The sequence below is a fragment of the Gobio gobio genome (genome assembly GCF_949357685.1).
Source record: "Gobio gobio genome assembly, chromosome: 7".
NCBI lineage: Eukaryota > Metazoa > Chordata > Actinopteri > Cypriniformes > Gobionidae > Gobio > Gobio gobio.
In genome coordinates, this window is record NC_137103.1 from 39,466,319 (window position 1) to 39,492,753 (window position 26,435).

Consider the following 26,435-nt stretch of genomic DNA (forward strand, 5'->3'; position numbering starts at 1 on the left):
GGTGTCGATGAGCTATGAAGTGGTTTGATTAAAAAATAAATGTGTTAAATAAAATTGATGATACTCACGTTTTGGCCTAAATCCTTCACATTGCAATTGCATTGTTTACACGATCCAATTTGATAGAAGGCGCTGTCTCGAAAAACGAGGGGCCTGAGAATGCGGGACTCTGGGTGCGGGACTGTAGATGCAGCAGGCTCCGAGTCTGCAGCTTCATACTACTCGTTTCGTCCGGTTTTTTTATTTTTAAAAAAATATTCATTTATCGGCCATCATAAATGCCGATACCGATAGTTTGGAAAAAGCCTAATATCGGCCGATAATATCGGCCCGCCGATATATCGGTCGGGCTCTACTCTCTGTAAACTATATGTAAATTAAATGAAAGTTAGTGTCATTACTTGCTACATATCAAAGATGCTTAGTTTATGTTTTGCACTCAATTGACAGCACCTAGGTACGATTTGGCCATTTCCCATGCCCTTGTTTTAACTTAGTGGTCAAAAAAATTTATTCAAACATTTATGACTGCAAATAAGACTTTTATATACATGTATAATAATGGTCAAACTAAAATGCTTCTAGTTGATCTGAGTATGACCAAAATAACTATGCATTGTGTGTATGCAAAATACACACACACACACACACACACAGGGATTAAATATTTTCCTCTCATACATCAGTAAATATTTTAAAATTCCAACATTTCCAGGTCTTTCATGACCCTATGATAAAAGCCTGAAGTTAATAAAAAAAAAACTAAACTTGTTTTGATCTATTGTTTTATAACTACACATTTATAACTTCTGCTTAAACTATAAAAACAAAATCTGCTTAAGTCATTAACCTGACAAATATTTGAGAACTATAAAATTGACATCCTCCAGGCACTATGTAGCATTCTAATATGCATTCCTTTTTATTTGACACCAGTTGTGTTAGCACAGAGACAGTAAGTGATAACTGACAAAGACGTCAACAGGAGAATGAAATTTGTTGGGACATTTTATTATGAAGATACACATTAGTTTTCTTTGTCCTGGACGGTCTTTGTTCCACGCAGTCTGCCAGTACGACGGGCAGCGATGAGACCGACCTTACGTCCAGCGGGTGCGTCCCTCCTGATTGTTGAGGGCTTACCAATATGCTGATGGTTACCACCACCGAAGGGATGCTCAACAGGCTGCAAAAAGAAACAGGTCAGATTTAAAACCACCATAAGCGAACATCAGTTTCTGAAATCCATACATTTTTAAAAAACAAAGAAAATTTGCTTACGTTCATAGCCACACCACGGACACGAGGCCAGCAGTTCCTCTTGGCCTTGTACTTGTGGTATGCACGTCCTGCCTTCAGGATGGGTTTGTCAATACGACCACCACCAGCAACAACACCTTTAACAATCGACATTTAGTTTACATTGAATTCACTCTCAAAGTCTATAAAGCAACAACAACAAAAAGACGTAAATACCCTTTACATTTCACAAATGTTTTTTTTTTCCTATGATGTAAAGTACCCACTGAGATTTAAAGGTAATTTCTCATTATAACAAAATCACAGTTCTCTGATGTTGGTTAGAGAATTTGTTTTAAAAGTATTAGTTCTTTAACTCGCAAAGCCCCTGCAGTTCCCTTACAAACCCCAGTTTGGGAAACCCTGTGCTATAGAATACAATATACTCTTAAATGATGGATTCTTGCAGTCACAAAACATTTCACTGGCAAGCCCCATAAAACTTTTTAGTTAATACATTTGGCAGACATTATCTTTAACAAAAAGGAAAATCAAGCATAAGGATTTTAGAAAATGAAAAACATCAGGAATCTGAATTATAACGATGCAAAGCAAAGATTACACTACTACTCTGCTTACCAACAACAGCTCTGTTTGCTGAAGAAATGACCTTTTTGGATCCAGATGGAAGTTTGACTCTGGATTTCTTGGTCTCAGGGTTGTGGGAGATGACTGTGGCGTAGTTTCCGGATGCGCGAGCGAGCTTGCCCCGGTCTCCAGGCTTCTCTTCCAGACAGCAGACAATGGTTCCCTCAGGCATGGTGCCAACGGGCAGCACATTGCCAATGTTCAGCTGGGCTATAACAGTTCGAGCACAGAGACTTTAATCAACAGGTGCACATAAGATTGGATGTTGGCTTGCCCTATTCTCTTCCCCTATAATTCATTACCTTTCTTGCCACAGTAAATGAACTGCCCAGTGTGGATGCCTTCAGCTGCAATGAAGAGTTCTGTCCTCTTCTTGAAGCGGTATGGGTCACGGAACATCACCTTAGCCAGGGGAGCTCCACGGCCAGGGTCGTGAATGATGTCCTAGAAAGCAAATTTTGTTTTTGTAATTCCCCCCTTCAAGATGACACGCGAGTGACCCTTTTAACATTGAATCCACAATTTTACCTTCACGATCCCCTTGATGTAGCCATGGCGTTCAGCGAAGTCAATATGACGGAGTTTGGCGGCACCTTTTCTGTGCTTGACATGGGCTTTGAACACGGAGCCCGCACCTTTTCTCTGTCCCCTGATCACACGTCCCATTGCGACCTGTATAAACAAGCAATTACACATTTAAGACATATCAATGCCATATTTACATTAAGGGTGTCATCCTGCATAACATCTAATTTGGTCACATCCACATTTATATAGAAAAAAAACTGCAATTAAAGTGAATGGAGACTTAAGCTGTCAGCAAGTCACACAAGTTGAGAATAACATGAGTAGTAAACAAATAACTTTACCCATAAAAGGATATACATTATGTAAATATGCATTGGACAAAATGACTAAAATTGTGTTTGTCTAAACCAGTCTTTAATGTACAGAAGGCTCTCACACTCTGATTCGCGTACTTAATTTGTCCATAACAATCTCCATGTCCATTTCATTTAACTATTCCTCCAACAGTGACAGCCGCTATAATGAATTCATGACTTGCGAGTAGTTAGCAGTGAACCGTATCCCACTAATGGAACGTATGGGTAAAACAATACATAATATCTTGTCTAAGCTGTTTGATATATTAATTAAAATCGTATAATAGGCAAAAACTCCTCCGAGTCGTTTCAGAATCACCGGTGCTCTAGGCCACAACATGACCACAGAGACATCAACACTTCAATGATAAATATCACATCCAATTTCAAAATTATGAGACACAAAAGTGCAACGATATGTCCTTAACTAATATGTTGACATTATACGGCTTGATGTATACGTGGATGGTGAAGTTTAAACGGCGATTGCAGTCAGATTGAGCAGAGAGACGCAAGATTATTTCTCATACCTAAACTCCGTAGACGGAAAGAGGAAGCAAAAGGGAGTGAAGGGGATTTTCTTCCGGAGAAATGGGGGAGGAGCAGCGAGGTCAAGTACCCGGATGTGTGTTCAGTACGCGGTCCGCCCTCTAGAGGCTGAACATGGAAAGAAAGAAAGCCGAATGAAAGCAGTGAGTTCACAACTGGTTGGCTCGAACATGGGACACATATTTTCCCATGGTTTTTAGGCCTGAAACTGTTTTTTTTGTGGGTTTTTTTTTTATTTGATCTAATATAGGCTATAGGAATTTTATATTTCTATATCACATTTTATTATTAAATTTTTTCACGAAAAAGCACCATCCCACTTTACTTGGCAATGCATACACATAAAGTGTAAGACTATGGTAAGAATATGTATATTTCACAAAAAAGGCACCATCCCACTTTACTTAGCAATGCATACACAAAAATTGTAAGAATATGGTAAGGCTAAATAGCAGTCCCAAACGAGTTTTTGTTAATACAATAAAGTTAGTAATTTGGTATGAGCCAACATAGTCATTTAAAAATATACAAAATAACACAAAGTGAAAATGAAGTACTATTTTGTGGTTACGGAAACAATGGTAAATACATTGTAAATATAAAGTTGTTACCATGGTAAGCACATTCATTAATTAATAATTACAATACTAACATGAAATGTTAATGAAACAAGCTGCTTCTGATGAATAGTGTGAACATGCAAATCCGAAGTACATAATTTATTGGTACTTTTTGGTAATTTCATGACTTACTAATTGACAACGCAACTACGACGTTGCTCGAAATTTATTTCGTTTTTTATTTAAAGTAAATTTAAAGCACACGCCTCCGCATTTGCGCGTGCAGAGTGCGCGCTACAAGGCGAGCACAGTAATGTTTGACAGGAGAAAATAACGTTATAATAATGAATAATAATGACACTGTGAATGGGTTTATAACAAAAACATTGCTGCATGTTTTCTTTTCAGCTTTTCTGAGCTGGCAGACACAGCAGACACCTAAATGCGTCTGACAGAAGGGTCAACAGCTTTCACGCACGTCTTTCAAAATAAAAGTCCTGATTCAGGCAGGAAAAAAAAAACATGTTTCTTTGACTACACACTCCGCGTGTGTTTTTATAGTTTTACTATCTTCGTGTGGTGTATCATTGGCAAAATAATAATGATCATATGTTTTACAGTACACATCTTTAAAAAAGATACCATAAAGGAGGCAGCATTGGGTCAACAACCTGGCTGTTGCTGCATTTCACAAAATGGCTAAATTTGTTGTTTATTGTATGCTGTTGTATATTTCGTGTTTCATTAATTATGTAGTCTTTTATCTACAGAATTTCATAGATAGCATTTTACGTATCACAAATCACATGTTGAAGAAATACCCATAAAATGATTTATATTCTGTATTGGACAAAATGGTTGTTTATTGTTTAAAACTAGGTTATTGTGTTAAATATATATTTCATTAAACACATACACTCAATTACCTTAACAATTTAAAATGTAGCCTTGCATTTTATGTATCCTGAATACACATAAATATGAATACACATAAAAATGTTCCTCACATTTTACATAATTTGAAAAAACACAACAAAAAAAACATCTTTATTGAAAATGACGTTCACGAAATACATTTACATTGATCTATATATAGAATGCTTTTAAAAAGTAGCAGAAATTAATAATAAATGCATGATAACTAAGTTATTAAAAACTGTGATGTAAAAGTGTCGAAAAGCCCATCAAGTATTCATATATTCTTTATATATGAATAAGAATATTACTTAATAATTAAAAAAAATTGTACAGAAGTACAACGTGAAAGATGATCAAATACGGTTTTCTTTTCCAACACGGCGTGCCAAGGGACGTCTAACATCTCGCGATATTTCGGGCGCTATGACGTCTTTCCTCCGTTCGCTGATCCAATGGCATTTAGCCTGAAGCCAACAGCCACAGCACACACTGGGCTGCCATCAGCACAGCGGGCAGAATACAGAGACATCCTGAAACAAACTTCAAATATCGTTGTGTTTTTGCGAATACAAAGCCTGAGAGAGGATAACTTACGGTTAAACACTTCCTTCTTTTTTTCCCACGGCGGTCTTGGCACAAAAAGCCCTCTGAGAAGGACAGGACTACAGAAGAACAAGTGACGTCGTTATAAAAAGAGACTTGGCTGAAATCCTTTAGACAACAAAGAAACGGCTTCTCGGACATAAAGGAGTAATCCTCACGTATTCTCTTTAGTTATGAGTCATGTGGTCGTCGACGGTTCACACGGTCTAGAGCAGCAGGTAGGCTATGAATATGTGTTTAAATATGTGAGCTTTGTAATCCCTTTGATCGGCTGGCTTTGACACGCAGGCTGTGTCTCAAACCCTAGTGAGCTGCCTTCCTAGACAGCATTCCTAGCTTTGCGTTTGCCTCAAAAATACTGTCAAAGAAGGCACCTCAGTAGATGTTGAGACACAGCCGCAGTTCAACGTGCTATAATCTTTTATTTCATTAAAGATATACAATTTAAGATGTATTTAGACCGTAATTTATCATGTGCACATTTAGAGTTTAAGGTGTTATTTAATACACCGCCGACGCCTTTCCTGTTTGTTTAGGTTTTTTTTCCGCATTTCGGCAGCCGGCATACCAGAATAATCAGTATTAAACTTTTTCCGCCATCGTATCACCAAATATAGTTTATATCAGGTTATGTAAAAGTATTAAAATAGTTCGTCTTCTTACAAGTAACGTTACTGTTAAACACATGGCGTCGAAATTTGTCGGACATTTGAGTCTGCGGCCTGTTGTACCATGCAACCTTTTTAAATTGGATAAGATTGAATACATTTAACATGAACAGGCTGATGATGGATTATACACGTTTTATCTATTTATCAATTTCTCGATCATCCACTATGGCCAATTCGACGTGTCTCTCTCCTGGTATCACGATCGTAGGCTTTAGGCTTGACTAGGGCCGTCATATGACGGCTTGCCAAACATTTGTTGTGGCAGGCGAAATTTTTGAAATTTGATTAACCAATTTAATACTAGCGGGTACATGTGTGGGCTCAAATTAGTTTAACTTTCAAAACGTCTAAAAGGAGTGTTGTGGGTTTTCATTTTATTTTTCACAGTTGACAACTATAAATGACCGCGCAGGACCGTCTTGATTTCATGTGACATTTTTACATGGCTGATGTAAACAGTCACGTGACCACAACTCTTTAATTACGCTTTACCCCTCTGAAAGATGATGTTTGTGACACAGCTCTTAAAAGCGAGCTTGTAAAACTTCTTTAATATGGACACAGTATATTATTTAAGATGGCCCAGTCTCAATTCATGCAGTTGCAAGGTATGTCAGTGGTTACAACTGTCATCATTTACTCTACCCAGATCTTGTTCTAAACTTTATTGTGGCACACAAGATGTTAGGCTACTTTCATTTCGTGGAGGAAAAAAAGATGCACTGAAAGTGAAAGGTGATTTGAGGCCTAACATGTCAACCTAAACAATTCCACATTCTCAGGCTTTAATTGAATTGGCTGTTATGCTCCATACTGTTTTCTGTTTACATTGGTTGACATGACACTGCTCTCTTTCTTTCTTTTAGCTTGCTGTCTTAGACTTGAATTCAGCTGATGGACAGGGTGTTGGCACTGGCCGTAAGTGTGTTTTATCTCATTCGGTTCTTTTGCAACATGCAAGTTGAATACCAGTGAAAAGTACAAAAAACCTTCTCATAGTGGTTCTCCTCAAAACATTTTTTTTGTAATTTTTTCACCCCTAGTGTTCCTGGACTTACATCTTAAATGCACCCATTATAGTGTTTTTAACAATAATATTAAATCAATGAGTAAGTGGATGTCTTGTCTTTCAGGGCGTTACATTCCTCCTCATTTGAGAAACAAAGACTTATCACAAAATGGTATGTTATACTGTTTTACTTTAAAAACAGTGGATTGTTTTATTAAATTAGAAATGTGCACATGCATGTTTGGCAAATATTTAATTTTTGAATTAGTTTTTATAAATTTTTTAAAATCATTTTGTTTGATGGGTGCTTTAATTGTCTGATTCACAACTGCTGTCATGTGAAAATACTTGACAAACAAAAACAGTTTTGTGGCTTGTTAGTATCTATCTACAAGTATCACTATAATATATTTTGGGACGATTGAGCCTTTCTTTTACATCAATAGTGCCATTTTCTCATTCCAATTGACGAGCCACATTCTCTCCATTTCATGACTTTAAAGGACAACTCCGGTGAAAAATGAACCTAGGGGTAATTAACACATGGTTACCGAGTAGATCGTTCTCTGGGATGCGTTTTCATGAAAATCGAATGTAAAGAGTTTTATCTCTAAAAACAGATTCGCTTATAATGCGAGTAAATGGGGCACAGAGTAGGTAAAATTAAATCGCTAGTTTATACCACTAACAAGGCTCAAAATAGCCTCACGTTAACACGGTAGCATAATGAGGGTCCCTACATGCAAACCGAAGCATTGAGAACTTTGTAAGTGTACAAACAGTTTAATAAGAAGATACTTTATAAAGACAACATTACACGTATACAGACAAGGAGCCATCTTGGAAAACAGTCTCGACAAGTCGAGCCACGAACACTGTGCTAAGTGAGCTGGTCGATAGGAATTATCGCAGCTTAGCACAGCGTTCGTGGCTCGACTTGTCGAGACGGTAGCATAATGAGGGTCTCATAATGAACAGTGTTAACGTGAGGCTATTTTGAGCCTTGTTAGTGGTATAAACTAACGATTTAATTTTACCTACTCTGTGCCCCATTTACTCGCGTTATAAGTGAATCTGTTTTTAGAGATAAAACTCTTTACACTCGATTTTCATGAAAACGCATCCCAGAGAACGATCTACTCGGTAACAATGTGTTAATTACCCCTAGGTTCATTTTTCACCGGAGTTGTCCTTTAAAGAATGATCTGTAGATCCTCTTAGATCTTAAAATCAATGTTTATAATAGGTTGTTGGGTTTTCTTTCTACACTTTGACTTCATTCTTGTTTTTTCACAGCAGGAAATGCTTATTCCTCTGGTAGACAGAGCGGTTATTCAGTGGCACCAGTACAGAGCTGTAAGTCTTGGTCAGGTTCTGCTGAAGGTGCTTTGCTTCCAAGATGCATGAAAGTTTAATTCCATGCCTTCAGAGCCAGTACTTTGAGGCCAGACATTTAAAGCCAGGTCTCAGAGTGTTGAGTGAACCTCGCACTTTATGATACTGAAGGAGCTGTTTTTGAGTCTGCAAAGCTTTGATCGCTTTGTCTGACTGCTCCCTGTCATTATCCGGCAGCTGCGGTTGCTTGCATTCCTCTCCTTTCTTCTGTTCAAATTAACTTTTCAAAACTGAACAAATAGGAGAGGCTTGTATGTGATAGAGCGCGCGCACACACACACACACACACTCCTTTGAATGCTTTTAAATATTTCGGCATCTTCTGACATTTTGAAACTGTTCCTCAAGTTTCTCCCAAACAGTATCCTCAGAGTTGGCACCCTGAGGGAAATCAAAGATACAGGCATAACTATCCAACTGGATGGAATGACTTTAGGACCGGTAACTATTAAAAACAACCTGATTTGCTCTTGCGTTCCTCCATTTGTGAAGGAATTGTTGTCTTTTTAAGTGCCCTGTGCCTCTGCTTAGGTTCCCAGATATATCCGTCCCAGGAGCTCTCGTTTTATCACACCTACACTAGTGGCTGGCCAGACAGATGTGGTATATCTCTGTGCATGTGACTTGTGCATCGTCCCTCTGTTCTGCTCTCTGCCCTCTCTGACATCACTGCACTTTAAATAGACCCTGAGACTGAAATTTGTGGACTTTTCTCAAGATGTGTTCTGATGCTACTAGGGCTGGTCCGAATACCATTTTTTTGAGCTTCGAAGCTTCGGTAGTTATCAACATAGAATATTTGAAGCTTCGGAGGGAGGGGGCTCAACATATTCTTCTCTCTAATAAAGCAGGAATCTCGAAGCGGCGCACCTCACGCGGACACGGGTTATATGCTCTGAGAACGGACACTGCATTAGTGATCCAAAACACTCAGGTCTGTTACGTCCCAGTTTTGATATATTATAGTAGTAAAAATAATTTTGTTCAGTTAGAGAACAGATTAATTGCATTTAAAAACTGAACGTGCAGCGGGAGCCGAACGTGAGTCGCAGCACAAACTGCAGCAGGAGTCAGATTTCATTCATCACGATAGCAAGGAGCTGAATGACAAGATGATCACAGAAGATTTGGTTTCAAAGCGAAATGTAAAGGCACCTATTTAAGGGAGTTTGTCATTGTACTGTTTTGTTGTTGTATTTTTCATTAAGAATAATAAGCTAATGAACCCACAATTCAAGCAACCCGCCCCCGGATTGCCAAACTGAAAGTAAACTGTGCACGGCTGCATTCGTTCACAGCCGCTCGGTGCGGAAGCACTGCAATGTGATGGTAAGGGAAAATGTTCTCACCGTCACATCCCTAATGGGTAAAAAGGCTAATACATTTTGATTCTATTATTCTATTTTCCACAATGTCAAACCAATGTAGCTTAACCCAAAATACAAGCTCAAGCATGCACTTTCTTGTTCCATATAAGCTCATGCAGTTGTGCGCTCTAGACAGAGAATACTTCGTTGCAGGGAACACTAAGAAGCGAATATATTTATTAAGTATAACGAGGTTGGGTTCCTATTCAACTGTCCATCCTATTAAAACTGCAATGCTATAAAATAATTGTAAAAAAAAAAAAAGAGTATTGTATTTCGCCAGATTTTATAGTACATACGCAAAGCATTCGTGCTTGAACAGTTTCGAGGGGGATGCCAGCTGTGTGTGAATTAAAAAAAAAAAAAAAATGCATATTTGAATCCCAAATTTGAACATCGAATACCAACCCATTGAACGAACATTCTGGTCCAGCCCTAGATGCTACATGTCAATAGCATGCTTAATCGTGTGGCTATTCTTTTTAAATACTAAGTGATGCTCATGTTAACATCTTTAACTAAACCACAACATAATTTGTTCACTCCAATTAGCTCAAGGTCAACTGTTCTGAGCTTTGACATGTTTCACTGCTGCCACGTCAATTGTTTGGTTTCATACTTGCCAAGAAACGCCATCTTCTCCTCTGGTACCCCACAAGTTTGTTTATTGCAAGACTATTGACGTATGTTTGTTTTACATAAGAGGTTTGTTTGTGGTTTACTTTGCCTTCTATTGCATTTATTGCCTGACACAAAGGTAATTATTTAAAAAAAATTGTATTCCTCGTCATATGTTTAACAGTATTCCTTGGCTTCCTGATTAGCAAGTAGGTCAGCAGTGATTGTGGTCTTTCAAAGCTTCGTAAAGTAAATTTTGAAGGATTGGTTGTGGTATAACCACATCTGACATAGTTAGAAATGCAAATTATTTGTTTTTGGCCTGTTTTTGTAGACTGGAGGAGAAATGAGTTTGTATTCATGCGCGCAGTCCTGGCTAATTTCTGTGTGTTACTTGCATCATCTCCTGCGCGTAACGACAGCAGTGTAGCCACCGATGGAAATGAGGACGCAGCCAGTGTTATCAGCTGGGCTGATCGCTGTGGTAAATTAGAGCATCTGACTTTGGCATGGCTTGGCCTGCTTTTGCCGGTTTTCGGACAGGAAAATGATCACCCATTTATGTGGGGATTTCATCCGTATAGGCACTAGTGCTTGTAAGATTTATCTTTGTGTTCACAACCTCGGTTTGATAAAGTATAAGATTACGTGATGTTTTTTTATTTTGACTGTGTGTGCTCTTTGTTCCTTCAACTGGATTTTTCTCAGAAAGGAATAGCTGGGTGAGTCACTAGGATGACCAAACAGGTTTATTTTTGATTCGTATGGTTTTGTAAACATCAGGAGTGCCAGTTCCGCCCAAAGATGCCTATTGAGCTCTGTTCTTGCTTTTTTATTTTGAGACCTGTCATGATCCTCTTTGTCTGGTTCACTCAACTTACTTGAATTGTTCTATTTGCTGCCGTAGGAGCAAATTGCTTACTGGCTTTTTCACATCTGCCACTTCTTACTCAACCATCACTGAAATTAGTCTTGGCTTTGAGCTAAGCTATAAATTAGAGCCTTTTTTTAAAAATCCTGATGTTTACCTGCCTGTCCTTTGTTTTTGAAAGATTCTCCAGGATGGGACTGCGGTCGTAGCAATGGTTTCGTCAATGGGTACCATGATGGTCGCATGAATGGGACTGCAAACTTTGCCCGTGGACCTCCTCGTAATGACAGAGGAGGACGTGGTAGCTTTCGTGGAAACAGGAATGGTGGTTCCTTCAACCCGCCAATGCATAATGCAGGTGAGTTTTACAAGTCTTATAAGTGTTTTTAGTACATCGTTGTCATGTAAACATACCCTCAATCTCTTTCATCAAAGTTATTCCTTTGTGTTTTTCGTGTACAGACGAAAACATTGTCAACTATCCCCATTCACACAGATCCGCCAAAAGGACTAATGATAATGAGCTGTATTAAGCATGCCAGGCCAGTAGTTGATGTCACTTTGTAAAGGAACAATATGCGTTTCTAGACTGATTGCGTAATACGCATGCACATGACGTCACTTTTTTTTCACGAATTAATGTTTTTGTAGTTGTAGACGATAGCATGATCTTTTTCAAAAACTTGCACTTTGAAATCCGCTTGTCATGTAAATGAACGTTTCCTGTTTTTAGTTGAAAACTGTTGTGTAAATGGCCCCTTGCGAGTTGTACATGTTTTAAACATCTAACATGATGAAATTGTAGGTTATGGCACTTATGAGAACAAAGATGGAGGCTGGAACTCAGTGGTGAACAGAGATGCTTACACTAGCTTTGGTGGGCGTTCGGACAGAGGGAAGTCTGCGTTCTTCAATGATAGAGGAGCTGGCTCAAGAGGAAGGTGAATAAGGATGCAGTACTTGTAGTGTAACAAGGTTGTTTTAGATGCCATTATTGACACCAATTTCAATATCTCCGCAAAAACTAATGCAAGTAAAAAGTTCAAATTCCCAAATGTTTGTTTACTTAAGGACTGTTTTTGAGGATACTTGCCAAGATGGACATTTTGCCATGTTCGGTGCATTTGAACATTTAATCTCAAAGCACCAACAAAGAACTGAATGTAGCTCTGTGCACGCGCTTCACGTGACTTGATGGCGTGCACGTGTTGAATTGAATTTAAATGTTGAAATGCTAAACATTCGTGACGGTGCAGCACTGCAATGTCACATGAGTGTAACTGCGATAGAGGTGATAATCCAAAATAATCTACCGGTTTGTCTGTTTTATCACCCATCATTTCTACAAAGGTCCCCATAAATTGCTGCACCCATGCTACAGATGTGAATGATGCCTCAAGTTGTGTGGTTTGAGTTAATATGCACTTAAATTAATTGGCTATTTTCTAAGCAATAGGATGATAAAATAAGTTTTTAACTGCAATGTGCTCAGAAGAAATCTAGGTAAAATTTAGTGCATTTATGCTTTGCTGAAATGTTTTTATTTACAAAAATTGATCTTGGCAGGTATGAGCGTGGAGGCTTTGGAGGAGGAACGGGAGGGAACAGTCGTTGGGTTGAAGAGTCCAGAGATGAAGAGGACTGGTCAAAGCCAATGCCCCCCAATGAGCGTCTGGAAAAGTAAGTGGCCCACTGCTAATCGCAAAGTGCCTTGTCTCCTGAGAGTACATCTGTCATTGTGACAAAGCCATTGTTTTCTTTTCTGTCTCCCCCTTGAACGACAGTGAGCTGTTCGCTGGGAGCAACACAGGGATTAACTTTGAGAAGTATGATGACATTCCTGTGGAGGCCACTGGATCAAACTCTCCTGGGCATATTGAGAGTGTAAGCCTAATGATTATAGTGCCTTGTAGAATCAAGTGCCAAAGCAAAACAAATGAGATGCAAGACCGCTAAAGAAACTGGTAGATGATGTGTTTTTGGATAATTTCTCTTTATCTTTTCAGTTCCATGATGTGGACATGGGCGAGATCATTATGGGCAACATCAATTTAAGCCGCTACACACGCCCTACTCCTGTTCAAAAGTATGCAATACCCATCATCAAGACCAAGAGGGACCTGATGGCCTGTGCACAAACAGGTGGGTCATTAGACAGTGGACCACCATATTAGTCTGCTGGGGGAAAATGGTTTAAAATTGCATCCCACCATATTAGTCTGCTGGGGGAAAATGGTTTAAAATTGCATCCCAGTTAAACTATCACCACATAATTGCAAATATAGTTTGTTACAAAGTAAAACTAAGCAAACAGGACTCTTTTTGGCACTGTTGGACAATGCAAATAGCTTTAGCTGGACTTGCCAGAAATGGCAAAGACTGCTGATACTGCATTGTGTGTTGTGGGTCATTTACATTTTGTAAACGTTGACCCATTGTTTAAGTGAATACTTTTCTGGTTGACTTGAGTTAAATGAGTAATTGTGGGAGCCCAAGTTCATGCCATTGAATGAATAAATGTTTTTCAAAAGTTGAATGACAGATCCTTGAATGCAACTGTATATAGAGTCCAAAAAGTGCCAAATGCAGTTACTCCCTATTACCCGGTGACTTTATTAGGAAATGCAACACAAAACATTTTATTCCCAAATGGTGAGACTGGTAATCTATCTGATAATATCACAAATGTAAGTCATATCATTAGACATTTGTATTACGTTGATTTGAGTCACTCATGTCAACTTGCGCATCTTTTAAAACTTTTACCTAACAACACTCTTGGATTTTGGTCCCTTTACGGGAGGGTTAAGGCAAGCTCATACTACACTACTTTTGGCTGGATTTTGCAGTCACAGACAGATTTCCAAAGTCTGCGACAACCTGGGACTGCCTCAACCAAATGTCTTGTAGTTTGTGCACTGACAAGATGACGACAGGTGACAAACCTTGTGTAGTGTAAGCACCACAGCAATTCAGGTGGTCTTACAGTCCTGTAGTGTGAGCTTCCCCTTAGATGAGCACTTCCTGTTTCAGCAGGTCGGGCTTGGTCAGAATAAACTGCAATGTTGACCAGGTAGTGCAAACTGTGGCTTAAGCTGCTTGTCATGAAACTGCAGTGTGCAGCTGTTTGAGAGTGTTTTGTTTGTGTGCGTGCTTCATTCACTCAGGCTCGGGAAAGACTGCAGCCTTCCTGCTTCCTGTTCTCAGTCAGATCTACACTGATGGACCTGGAGAGGCACTGCAGGCCACCAAAGCAAGCGCCCAGGTTATTATACAGATCAATTTAACATCTCTTTATTTGTCTAAAGTTGTGCGAAGAATCTTGTGAGGGGTAAGAATTTCTGATTCTGTGACTAATACATTTTGTCTTTCTCAAGCAGGAGAATGGAAAGTATGTCCGTCGTAAGCAGTTTCCCATCTCTCTAGTCCTGGCTCCAACCAGAGAGCTTGCTCTTCAGATTTATGATGAGGCCAGAAAGGTATATCTTGCTGGAGAACCAACTACAGGTTCACAAAAATTGGTTAAATTGAAAGCTTGTTTCACAACAAATTGTTCTCATCTTCTGCAGTTTGCTTACCGCTCCAGAGTGCGCCCGTGTGTAGTATACGGAGGCGCAGATATAGGCCAGCAGATCCGTGATTTGGAAAGAGGCTGTCACCTGCTAGTGGCCACACCTGGTCGTCTGGTGGACATGATGGAGCGAGGCAAGATTGGCCTGGACTACTGCAAGTAAGTGTAGCACAGAAAAGATCTAGGCTGATAGCAGATTGTTGTTCTTGGTTCTGAAAAAATATATTTTTTGTGTAGATATCTGGTGTTGGATGAAGCTGACAGAATGCTTGATATGGGTTTCGAACCCCAGATCAGACGTATTGTGGAGCAGGACACCATGCCTTCAAAAGGTGCTCGTCAAACCATGATGTTCAGCGCCACCTTCCCAAAAGAGATCCAGGTTTGAATGCATTTAATTTGAGACTTACCAGAAAGACTCTGTATGAACCTCGATATTAATAAGGAACTCTTTGCATCTGTACCTTTTTTATTTATAGATTCTGGCCCGTGACTTTCTGGAGGAGTACATCTTCTTGGCTGTGGGCCGCGTGGGCTCCACCTCAGAGAACATCACCCAGAAGGTGGTTTGGGTGGAAGAGAATGACAAGCGCTCCTTCCTTCTTGACCTGCTCAATGCCACAGGTGAGATGCCTTTCCTTGTCCATTGTTTTACCATGTCTTTGGGTCCTTGTTGCAAGAATAACAGACTTGGTCACTCTGTGTTTTAGAATCTGTATTGTTAATTAGGGCTGCAACTAGAGCCCGACCGATAAAGGATTTTTAAGACCGATACAAATATTTGGTCACTTAAAAATCCGATATTCCGATATATCAGCCGATATATATTAAAAATAAATAAATAAAATAACAGAAACGCGTAAACACTTAAACAGATTTCCCTTATACATTAGTTATAAGTAGTTATTCATGATCCCTCAGCCTCTCTAAAATAACATGATAATGCAGTTTAAAAATAAACTTGTTTTATTGTCACAACAGAACAGAGGAACATAAAAATATATTAAAGTTCTGATAAATAAAATGTATAAAAATACAAACTTAAGATATGAAACTTAAAGTCGTTTGGACGAAAACACAATAACAAAAACAAAAAATCTAAGTTACCAGTATTAATAGATGTGGTAAGCTTTATAAATATAACTTTGAGCAAGACTGGAAAAAAATATTCAGTTAAGTTCTAGAAGTTCTGATAAATAACAACAACAGCAAAATATAAACTATATACAGTATAAATATGAGCCACCTTATAATTACAATGTCAACTTGCTTATCCCTTTACATGCACTCTTTTAATTCTATCCATCAAGCTACAACAAACCATTTTCAATCATCATTTGCTGCCTGCCTTCTAAAATCTACTACTTATGATGATGCAGTAAATCCATTATTTGACTTGTTAATGCTGCGTCTGAACGAAGTCACGCACTTTCGTTCACTCTTCACGAGCCTAACTTATGATTTACAATGCAGGGACTGGAACTACAAATATACTAGTTATAAATACAGTAATCATTACTTTATTTAGGCAGAATAAGTTTGTTGTGATTTCCAAGGCGCATTAATGTTAGCGGTCTCCCACTGATAGCCATGGCATTAGCTAGCTTTGTGGTTAGCGTCTATGATAAGTTATAATTTAGAAATATGTATACTTTTTCAAAATAACGGGCAGGGGAGAGATGATGCGTCTCATGCTGTCAAACTGTCAGACTATTAAAGAAATACATCTTATTCAGTCACATTGTCCGAGTTAAACTTAGTCAGTCAACTGTAACCTAGCGTAATTACCAGCTCTCTTGGCTTACATGTAACAGCAAAACTGGACTTGGCAGTTACAAATTGTCATGTTATTTGAGTTAAGAGAACTGATGGGGATGTTCTTTTAATTGTTATTCAATTCAAGCAATGTATGGCTCGTTGCCAACTTGCATGCACTTCAAGGATGATCTGTGTTGTGAATGCAGCGCTCAGAGCGCTGAAGCTCAGCATGGCTGGATCAGCTGGTGGTGTTGCCAGCCGGCACGTTGTAGGGTGCCCTCTGGTGGACAAACTATAAAACGCCAACACTCAATGTGTTTGAGCGGTGTTTCGTCCGTTTTTTTTTATTTTTTTTTAAATATTCATTTATCGGCCATCATAAATGCCGATACCGATAGTTTGGAAAGCCTAATATCGGCCGATAATATCGGCCCGCCGATATATCGGTCGGGCTCTAGCTGCAACTAACGGTTTTGATGGCAGATTTTCAATTAATCGGATAAAAAAGCAAAAACAATTTCGGACCAAACGCACTATTCCACATTCTGCCCAATGCAGTCCTTCAAACAAACGTGTCAAGTGAGTGCTATGAAAACATACATGGTGAATATACCTTAAATTAACCATGGTTTTACAACAAATAATAAAATAAAAAAACAGGGTTATTGTAGTTATTCCATAGTAACCCACAAATAAACCCTAGTTTTGCTTCAATCCATAGTTTAAAGGATTAGTTCACTTTCAAATAAACTTTTGCTTCTAATTTACTCACCCCCTTGTCATCCAAGATATCCTTGTCTTCAGTCGAAAAGAAATGAAGATTTTTGATGAAAAGATTTCAGGATATTTCTCCATATAATGGAAGTCAATAGACCCCATACGGTTCAAGGTCCAAATGAGAGGTTCATTACAGCTTCAAAAGGGCTTTAAACCACATCAAACGGTACCAGATGATCAATAAGGGTCTTATCTAGCGAAACGATCGGTCATTTTTAAAAAAAATAAATAAAGTTTAAGTTTTAGAAGCACAAATGCTCGCCTTGCTCTGTTCATCGATGCGTGCTCGTGACATCACGTAAAACACAATTACGTTGAAAAGGTCACGCTAGACGCAGGTGCAAAAACGTTTGAATATGTGGATACGGTCCTCCTTCCGCTCATTTGTAAACACTGACTCGGTACTTCCGCCTGCGTCTAGCGTGACCTTTTCAACGTAATTGTGTATTACGTGACGTCACGAGTGCGCATCACTGAACCGAGCACGGCGAGCATTTGTGCTTATAAAACTTAAAACTTAAAAAAAATGACCGATCGTTTCGCTAGATAAGACCCTTATTGATCGTCTGGTACCGTTTGATGTGGTTTAAAGCCCTTTTGAAGCTGTACTGAACCTCTCATTTGGACCGTGAACCGTTTGGGGTCTATGGACTTCCATTATATGGAAAAATATCCTGAAATCTTTTCATCAAAAATCTTCATTTCTTTTCGACTGAAGACAGAAGGACATGGATATCTTGGATGACAAGGGGGTGAGTAAATTATAAGCAAAAGTTTATTTGAAAGTGAACTAATCCTTTAAGTATAGTATTTGTGTGGTTATACAAATGGTAAATCCAATAAGTAAAAAAACAAACATGGTTTTACTATCTAACAGAACCATGGTTAATTTTCGTAAGGGTATACATGTGCAAAAAAGTTACTACGCAAAAGGACAGTTTAAATCCCAACATTAAAATTATATTAAAGAAAAACAAAAACACAAACTCCATGTTAGGAGAAAAGAGGAATGTTCTGCTGGAACGCACACATTCTGGACACAGTAACCTGTTACTGTAATTTCTTTATCCTGTAAATAGACTTTAAGAAACATCTTACATTTTTATATTCAATTACACACCGTTATCCCTTTACAGTTACTACTCTCATAAAAGTTGACTTTTAAATCTAAATTTAGCATCCAACAGCAGATATTTCAGTTTAATGTTTTTAAGCTGAATATTAATTGTCTCCCTATCCACTGTTCTGTCTGTTTGATGCACGTGCCCACCGCGCCGGCACTTGTTCAGTGAAGTTTGAAGCTTAATGCAGACTATAACTATTTATGCTTTCATGCAAAATAGAAATACTGGTTTGCATTAGTAACATTTACAGATAAGGAATGGAACCTGTACAATGAACGTTTTGCGCTGAGGATGCACAAAGCCCATAAACATACCGTGTATGTTTAAGGCTAATGCATTAGCTTGAAGCTTAAAATTATTACGTTTAAGAATGATTTAAAATGATTCTTTTTGGCGCTTGATTCTTGTACCTTTTCCGCAGCTGCCCACTCTTTCATCTACAATTTTTGATGCATTTTGTCGATAGAAATCCGACTAGTTGTTCAGTGCTGTAATTTGGCGCGATTGGTGAAAGTTGGTGGCAGACCTGAGTAATCGATAATGAGAATTGTTGTCTGTGATTTTCATTATCGATTTTTATCGACGAGTTGTTGCAGCCCTATTGTAATAGTGGAATAGGAGAATCAGGTAAAAAAAATGTCCCTCCCATGGCTCTTTTTTTTGCAGTGACTTACTGTAAGTGCTGCAGAAGAGATAAAGATGGACCTGTACATGGGGTTTGGTATTGTTTGGGTTGTTTACGATACCGGTGCCAAACTGATGCTTTAAAAACGATACCAGTGCCTGAACAGATACTTAAAAAAAAAAAAGAGCCACAAAATGACGGTGGATGACATTTAAAGAGACTTTTTATTGAAAAAATAATAATTTAATAAATTGTTCAATTTAAAGTATACTTGAATATATAAATATAAATAGATACAAAACACAATTTACTTGACTAATTTACAGAAGAACCCAAGCCATCTAACCCAACTCCAGTAGGCCTAATTTAACACTAAATAACAGTTACAGTACTAATAACAGCAGTCATCTGTATTCTTCTGCTACAAACCAGCTTCAAGGTTCAGCATTATTTTGCAGAAATATTACCATATTCTCTGGCTAAATATTTTAGAATGCATCGCCTTATTGTTTCCATAGTGACGCGTCATGCTTTTCACATGACACACAGTAGCTGCAATAGTGCTGTATGACAGCTGTATCGTTTTTTTCTTTTTTATTAAAAATATTCATAAACTTGTTAACTATGTCATGAACTATCTGATATTCTGATTTTCAAATGTGTAAGTGAATGTGTTTTGTAATTTAAAACCCTTTATAATGATCATGTTAGCTGATCTATAATGTGCGATTGGCGCTGCCATGTTAGTTTGTGCCTCAGAATCGGTTCTGTCGGATTTACAACCCATCAATTCATCCACGTCTCACGAAATGCATGAGAGTAAGTGGCTGCTAAACTGGGAGAAGAATAATAGAGTAAACTATATAATGTGTATCTGATATGAATATATACACATGAGTGTGTATTGTTTTGCTAGAACTTATGCTCATTTAAATGTCTGAAACCTAAAATAAACATTATGTGGTTGAAAACACTGAATAGTTGTGATTTGTGACAAGCGTTGAGCGGGTCTGTCTCTGCGCTGGCCAAAGCACGTTTGAATTTAAGTGGCACCGAAATCTGCGTTCTGATTTGGTCCGGTTACATACCGGTTATATTCGGTACCCAACCCTAGCTATAGATACAGTGACTGGCTTTTTGGTGAAGCTCTCCTGTATATCCATAGCAACGCAGTACTGAGATTCCAGTGCCTTTCCATAAGTCTCATCGGTCATTGTTACCATGCCAACATTATCTAAGCAAGGACTAGCAGAAAGCTTCTGTTAGTATCTTAAAGGGAGGGAAAGAAATCATGTTGTGGGACATTTTTTAATGGCAGTGTGCTTAACAATTTCTTCCTCTTACGTGCTAATGGGAGACATGCCAAAACTTGACCACAGTAGAGATGCCAACTGGCGGATGTTGCACTGTGCATTTGTAACCCTAATTATCTGAATTCAAATACACTTCTGCATTTGGCAGATGCTTTTATCCAAAGGGACATATTTCCTCCTTGCAGGCAAGGATTCTCTCACACTGGTGTTTGTGGAGACTAAGAAGGGCGCCGACGCTCTTGAGGACTTCCTCTACCGTGAGGGCTATGCCTGCACCAGTATCCATGGCGACCGCTCTCAGCGCGATCGGGAGGAAGCGCTCCAGCAGTTCCGTTCTGGACGCTGCCCTATCATGGTTGCCACTGCTGTGAGTAGAGTCTGTGAGGTCACTGGAAGCCTGTGCTTTTTCTTGTGTTTTTTTTTGTTTGACTGATTGTGTTTTCGGCTTGATAGGTGGCTGCACGTGGCCTGGACATCTCCAATGTGAAACACGTGATCAATTTTGACTTGCCCAGTGACATTGAGGAATACGTCCACCGCATTGGTCGTACAGGCCGTGTGGGAAACCTTGGTGAGTTTTTTTTTTTTTTTTTTGCGGTTTATAGAAATAACTTCAGGGCTCAATTGCGACCATTTTGTTTGATTATGCACCTGAAATGTAATCTGTGCAATCTCAAAAAATATTTGGGAGCATTTGTGCGAGTGAGGTGCGACCTGTTCATTTCTCTACAAAAAGTTGGCTAGTTACAGCACAGTATGTGCCTGCTGTGAACCGATACAGTGACAGGTCCACCGTTCTAGCACACAACCAATTAAACTTCATCTTTACGCTCTTAACTTTAAAGCAGACTTTAGGTTGGTTAATATTAGCCATCAATCACTCCCTTTTACTGTGCTCTTTTGCCACGTGATTGGGAGCTTACTAGTGCACAAAATGTGAACGGCTGAAGAAGAGGTTTTTTTTGAAGACAAGTACCCTGATTAAAACGTCAATAACAAATAACTAGGGCAACACCAAAACGTGATACATTTTATTTAAAATTCTTTTTCATTTAGTGTAATTGCCGATTGATGGTGGATGATAATGTAAGTACTGTTACTGACGGTAACAAGGTTGTGCTGTTGAGGCTTGTGCAGCCTTTTGAGGAGAGATCAAACCAATCAGCGCAGCTGTACACAAAGATTGAAAATGTGATATTGATTTCATTCAACAGTTCAATAAACAGTTAAAATTATATTTAGACACAATATTGACTCTGTTTGGAACCATTTTCGCTGCTGAAACAACAACAAAAATCTCTTAGCAACACCCTTGAATTACTGAATGATTAAATTTACAGTTTTGAACGAATCGGTTGAGTCAAATATTGTTGTGAGCACCAGTGCTACCAAGTGAAAAAAGTTAATTTCGAGCCCTTGTACTTGCATGCCTCTTATTTTTGCCAGAACATCTGTTTGAATTATTGATTCACCTTCAGGGCTGGCCACATCCTTCTACAATGATAAGAACAGCAACATCACTAAAGATCTGCTGGACATCCTGGTGGAGGCCAAACAGGAGGTGCCTTCCTGGCTTGAGAACCTAGCCTATGAGCACCAGCACAAGAGCACCAACCGTGGACGTCCCAAGAGGTATGGAAACCTCCTGCTCTCCAAATCTCTCTCATTGGATTAGTGTATTTTCCAGGATCATGACATGTTACTCTTCTTCAGGTTCTCTGGTGGCTTTGGGGCCAGGGATTACCGCCAGATGCCCGGGGGTGGAAACGCTTTCGGCAACCGTGGTGCTCGCAGCGCTGGTGGCCATGGAGGGAACAGAGGTTTTGGAGGCAATAAGGGTTAGTTTAATTTGTCATGTTAACACTTTAAGGCTTAATTAGGTAACACTAATTCAAGCATTATGAATGGCCTAACAAATATACCAGAAGCTGTAAAATGATTTTTTTATTTAATAAGTAAACAACTTAAAATCCACTGTTATTCATCAACTTGTGTCTGCATAATAATTTACATTTTATTATTTATAAATATATTTAAAAAATACTTCATTGTTTTGTTTAATTTAGTGTAAAGTGTGCTTTAAGTGTATTATTGAAAGCAGTCCTGACTTAACTGTCTGTTTTAGGTGGCTTTGGGACTTTCGGCGCTGACAGCTACGGGGGCAGTTATGGAAACTATGGAGGAAACTATGCCCAGGTGGACTGGTGGGGCAACTAAATATACGTTTGCCAAACTAGAGCTGAATGGAAACCACATGTTATCATAGCCAGACTCTACCCCCTGTGTAGCTTTATGAACTCGGTACATTACACGCTGTGATTCTCTGCCCACATTCTAAAGGGAGCTGATCTGTGGCAAAACCGGAGCAGAATATCAAGGATGCCCACTTGTGTATTTGACCTATTACAGCACCTAGGTTTTTACTTTTTTTTTTTTCTTTTTTTTTTTTCTGTTTAAAAAAAAAGAGGATCATTTGTATGTGAATGTACTGTGCCTTTTTGAGTATAGACAAACATTTAGTTTAGTTTTGTTAATTCCGAGTGAACTTGGCCAAGAGCTTAATTTTGTTTTTGTTTTATTTTTTTGCTGTAAAGGCGTTTGAAAGCTTGTACTTAATCAAACCTTGGCAAATACTGGGATAATATGAGTCTCGATGAGTCTCTGTTCCATTTGAACTTCAAATTATCACTGATATCATGAAGCCAATAATACAAGCCACAAAGTAAAGCACCATCACAGGCGCTTTGCAGGCGTTTGATCCGCTCTGTGAAGCAACTGTCTCACAAGGGACAAATCGGTCTGAGTTACTTTTGTTTTGCTCACTCTATCCTGGAGAGACACCTATTTAGGGATATGGTTGTCTTGAAAAGGCCATTCCAGTTGTGATATTCATGACGAAATATTGGAAACACTCAGTGTTAGAAAATTCAAAATGCTGGAACTTCTTAATCCACTTGTTTTAATTGACTTGACAGTGTTATGGCAGCTAGTAAGAACCACATGCTAGCCACTGTAAGTGGGCAGCATTTTTTGTTAAGTACTACTTTTTCTTTTTTTTTCTCGAAACAACATTTTAGAGAAGCAGATGTGATTTTATTGAGAACCTCTAAGGTTTTTTGGTAAAATGTTTCTTTACAAATGTCAGCAAAACAAAAAATGCCTGCCATCCTGTAAGTGAAGTTCAAATGGCTACAAACGGACCACAGAACCAAAGCGGCCGTGCCTTTGGAACATGACCGCTTTGGTCATAAACGCATGCTAGTGTTTTGTTTTTTGGTCAAGGAGAGAAGACTAATGAATTGTTGCAGGCTTTCTTTTAATACAAACGTTCTCTCTTTTCAAGCTGCGCAGCAGGCATGGCTCCCTTTTCGTAGGTAGAGGCAGCGCGAGAGTTCATTTTTGAGGCATTGACAGATCCAAACCGGGAGTTTTTGCGTTGGGCCTGACGCGAGTGCAGTTAGACAGGCCACCATTTTAGCTTGTCGGGTCCCGCTGTTCTTTGCGGGAGCTGGACACCAGGTATACGAATGCTGTCAGCTCCTGAAATTCATCTGGTTGTGAACTAAACCACTGGCCGAGGGGCCAGTTTTCTGCTTTTTTTCCTTGAAAAGGAAGGAAGGAAGCGGTCGAGCGGAGGAGAAATAAGGCATTTATCGCAAGTGCAATAGACGTTCTTCTCAAGTGAGTTGTGCCTTGACTTTCTTTTTGTTTTTTAACTGGTGAATTCATCAGATGCACTGACAGTATTGAGAACTTCAAGTTGAATGGTGCTACTTTTAGTTAGGTCTAGGCCCGTGTATGTTGTGCCCATAAAGTTTTACAAAGTTCTTTTATTGCACATTTCGAGTTTTATATACACGTGTCTTGAGTGCATGTCCTCAAGCTTCCAAATATTGTGTCAGGAGACTGGAGATACGCAGCTTGTTTACAAAAGGGGAAGGGTTCTCACTATTTACCAGGATTTATTTGGGACCAGGGCGATCAGCAGTGGGGAATTTAGCTATTTGCACACAGATTTCTAGATTCTACTTTTGCTGCTAGTTTTGTGTAATTTATTAAGCATTTTTTGAGAAATATTTATTTTTATAAGCCTCAAAGTGATTCTTTGAAAGTTTCAAGTAACTTGACCAAAAGACAATACCTAAACACTGGCACTTGAATGTTGAATGTCACCTGTATGCGTGAAAAATTTCTATATTTCGGGGTAGTGTGAGCTTTTTAATGTTTCAGACGTAATGGACTCGGTCAGTTTCCACAGCTGTTAAAGGCCTAACAGCAACACGTTGCTATGGAATTACCAATTGGCTTTCAAAATTGGAAACAGGGAAATAAAACATGCCAAGGTTTGGAATCAAAAGTCATTAAAAAAAAAAAGTAAAAAAAAACAAGAAAAAAGTATCAGTGCAAAAAGTGTCCAGATTCTCCAAATGTGTGCTTTTTTCTGTCCAACAGATTGGCATTTGTTCTGTTGAAGTTATGTTTCTGTCAATGTCTGGCACATGGCAACCCTGAACACGTGGTTGATCTCTATTGTATTTACGTATATGGAAACTCTGGTGTTAGTCCACTCAGGAGAAGCTGCAAGTATCCACGCTAGCAATAAGTCTTAATGTGTATTGGAAACACTGAAATCACACCCTCTGCCCTTCATTCAGAATTAGGAGAACAGTTTGCTCTCTGAGAGGACACCAGAGCTCTTTAGATTTAGTATTTGCTTTGTCGTAGCTTCTAGGCTCTGCACTGCATGAGACGACTCGGCTGTGCGTTTATTGTATGATTTTACCAAAATAAACGTTTCTGATGCAAATTCCTTACAAATCAAGCATGGTTTCTTAAGTGTTTGAGGTAGCAGAAATTGGGTTGAACATTGTAACGGCTGTTCTTAATTTGAACTCGTGGAGTTATTTGACATTTTAGTTGATGCCAGTTTGTTTACAAATAGAAAATTCCTTCTTTACTTTGTGTCCCTTGTCTTATTTCTTCTACTTTCAATGGCCACTCACTATTGCACACGAGTAAGTGTTTTGATCTGAAATGTGATCTGTATCAAACTGTGATTTTTACAGACAGCCTTATGAAATTATTTACTTGCTGCTGTCCGATTCATTTTTGGCTAAGTTTCTCTGCCAACTCTCCAGCTGTGTCCCAATTCAAGGGCTGCATTCTTCGAAGGACTCAGACTTCAGAGGCTGCATCCTTTGACGGCTGAGAAGGTAGAACTGAGTTGTTAAATGGGACGGTCTAGCTTATGGAGGACTTTTCTTGACTCCTGGCAACTGTGACTAACATTTGTACTATACTTTTCTTCTTTTTTTTTTTTACTCTAAATATGTTCACAACGGTCCATTTCTGTATATAATCTATAGTTTATACACTCACCTAAAGGATTATTAGGAACACCATACTAATACTGTGTTTGACCCCCTTTCGCCTTCAGAACTGCCTTAATTCTACGTGGCATTGATTCAACAAGGTGCTGAAAGCATTCTTTAGAAATGCTGGCCCATATTGATAGGATAGCATCTTGCAGTTGATGGAGATTTGCGGGATGCACATCCAGGGCACGAAGCTCCCGTTCCACCACATCCCAAAGATGCTCTATTGGGTTGAGATCTAGTGACTGTGGGGGCCATTTTAGTACAGTGAACTCATTGTCATGTTCAAGAAACCATTTTGAAATGATTCGAGCTTTGTGACATGGTGCATTATCCTGCTGGAAGTAGCCATCAGAGGACGGGTACATGGTGGTCATAAAGGGATGGACATGGTCAGAAACAATGCTCAGGTAGGCCGTGGCATTTAAAAGATGCCAAATTGGCACTAAGGGGCCTAAAGTGTGCCAAGAAAACATCCCCCACACCATTACACCACCACCACCAGCCTGCACAGTGGTAACAAGGCATGATGGATCCATGTTCTCATTCTGTTTACGCCA

At 39.0% G+C, this 26,435-nt stretch overlaps 2 protein-coding genes across 19 annotated transcripts; one reads left to right on the forward strand and one right to left on the reverse strand.

The window, feature by feature from the left end:
- Positions 1–990: 990 nt before the first annotated feature.
- rpl8 (ribosomal protein L8) lies at positions 991–5,697 on the reverse strand (the record flags this gene model as incomplete). Of its 3 annotated transcripts, XM_079820812.1 has the most annotated exons (7): positions 991–1,186; positions 1,282–1,397; positions 1,879–2,097; positions 2,190–2,331; positions 2,416–2,559; positions 3,302–3,428; positions 5,393–5,697. In XM_079820812.1, 5 exons carry the CDS (start codon positions 2,551–2,553, stop codon positions 1,028–1,030), a joined length of 774 nt encoding a protein of 257 aa, XP_079676938.1. In that variant the 3' UTR covers positions 991–1,027. The 3 variants fall into 3 exon arrangements, with proteins under 3 accessions (XP_079676938.1, XP_079676939.1, XP_079676937.1); XM_079820813.1 differs by lacking the exon at positions 5,393–5,697 and having other exon boundaries at positions 3,200–3,313; XM_079820811.1 differs by lacking the exons at positions 3,302–3,428; positions 5,393–5,697 and having other exon boundaries at positions 2,416–2,583.
- Positions 5,256–25,456, forward strand: ddx3xa (DEAD-box helicase 3 X-linked a). 16 transcript variants are annotated; one of them, XM_079820803.1, is made up of 21 exons: positions 5,469–5,619; positions 6,939–6,990; positions 7,206–7,253; positions 8,378–8,437; positions 8,825–8,917; positions 9,008–9,079; positions 11,514–11,690; positions 12,138–12,273; positions 12,899–13,012; positions 13,117–13,216; positions 13,339–13,474; positions 14,500–14,597; positions 14,713–14,811; positions 14,902–15,062; positions 15,141–15,285; positions 15,383–15,527; positions 20,686–20,867; positions 20,954–21,071; positions 21,979–22,132; positions 22,214–22,338; positions 22,626–25,456. In XM_079820803.1, the coding sequence occupies exons 1-21, from the start codon at positions 5,575–5,577 to the stop codon at positions 22,715–22,717; spliced, it is 2,352 nt and encodes a 783-aa protein (XP_079676929.1). In that variant the 5' UTR covers positions 5,469–5,574; the 3' UTR covers positions 22,718–25,456. The 16 variants fall into 16 exon arrangements, with proteins under 16 accessions (XP_079676934.1, XP_079676927.1, XP_079676929.1 ...); XM_079820795.1 differs by having other exon boundaries at positions 5,479–5,619; positions 14,710–14,811; XM_079820804.1 differs by having other exon boundaries at positions 5,479–5,619; positions 8,381–8,437; positions 14,710–14,811.
- The last annotated feature ends 979 nt before the right edge of the window (positions 25,457–26,435 follow it).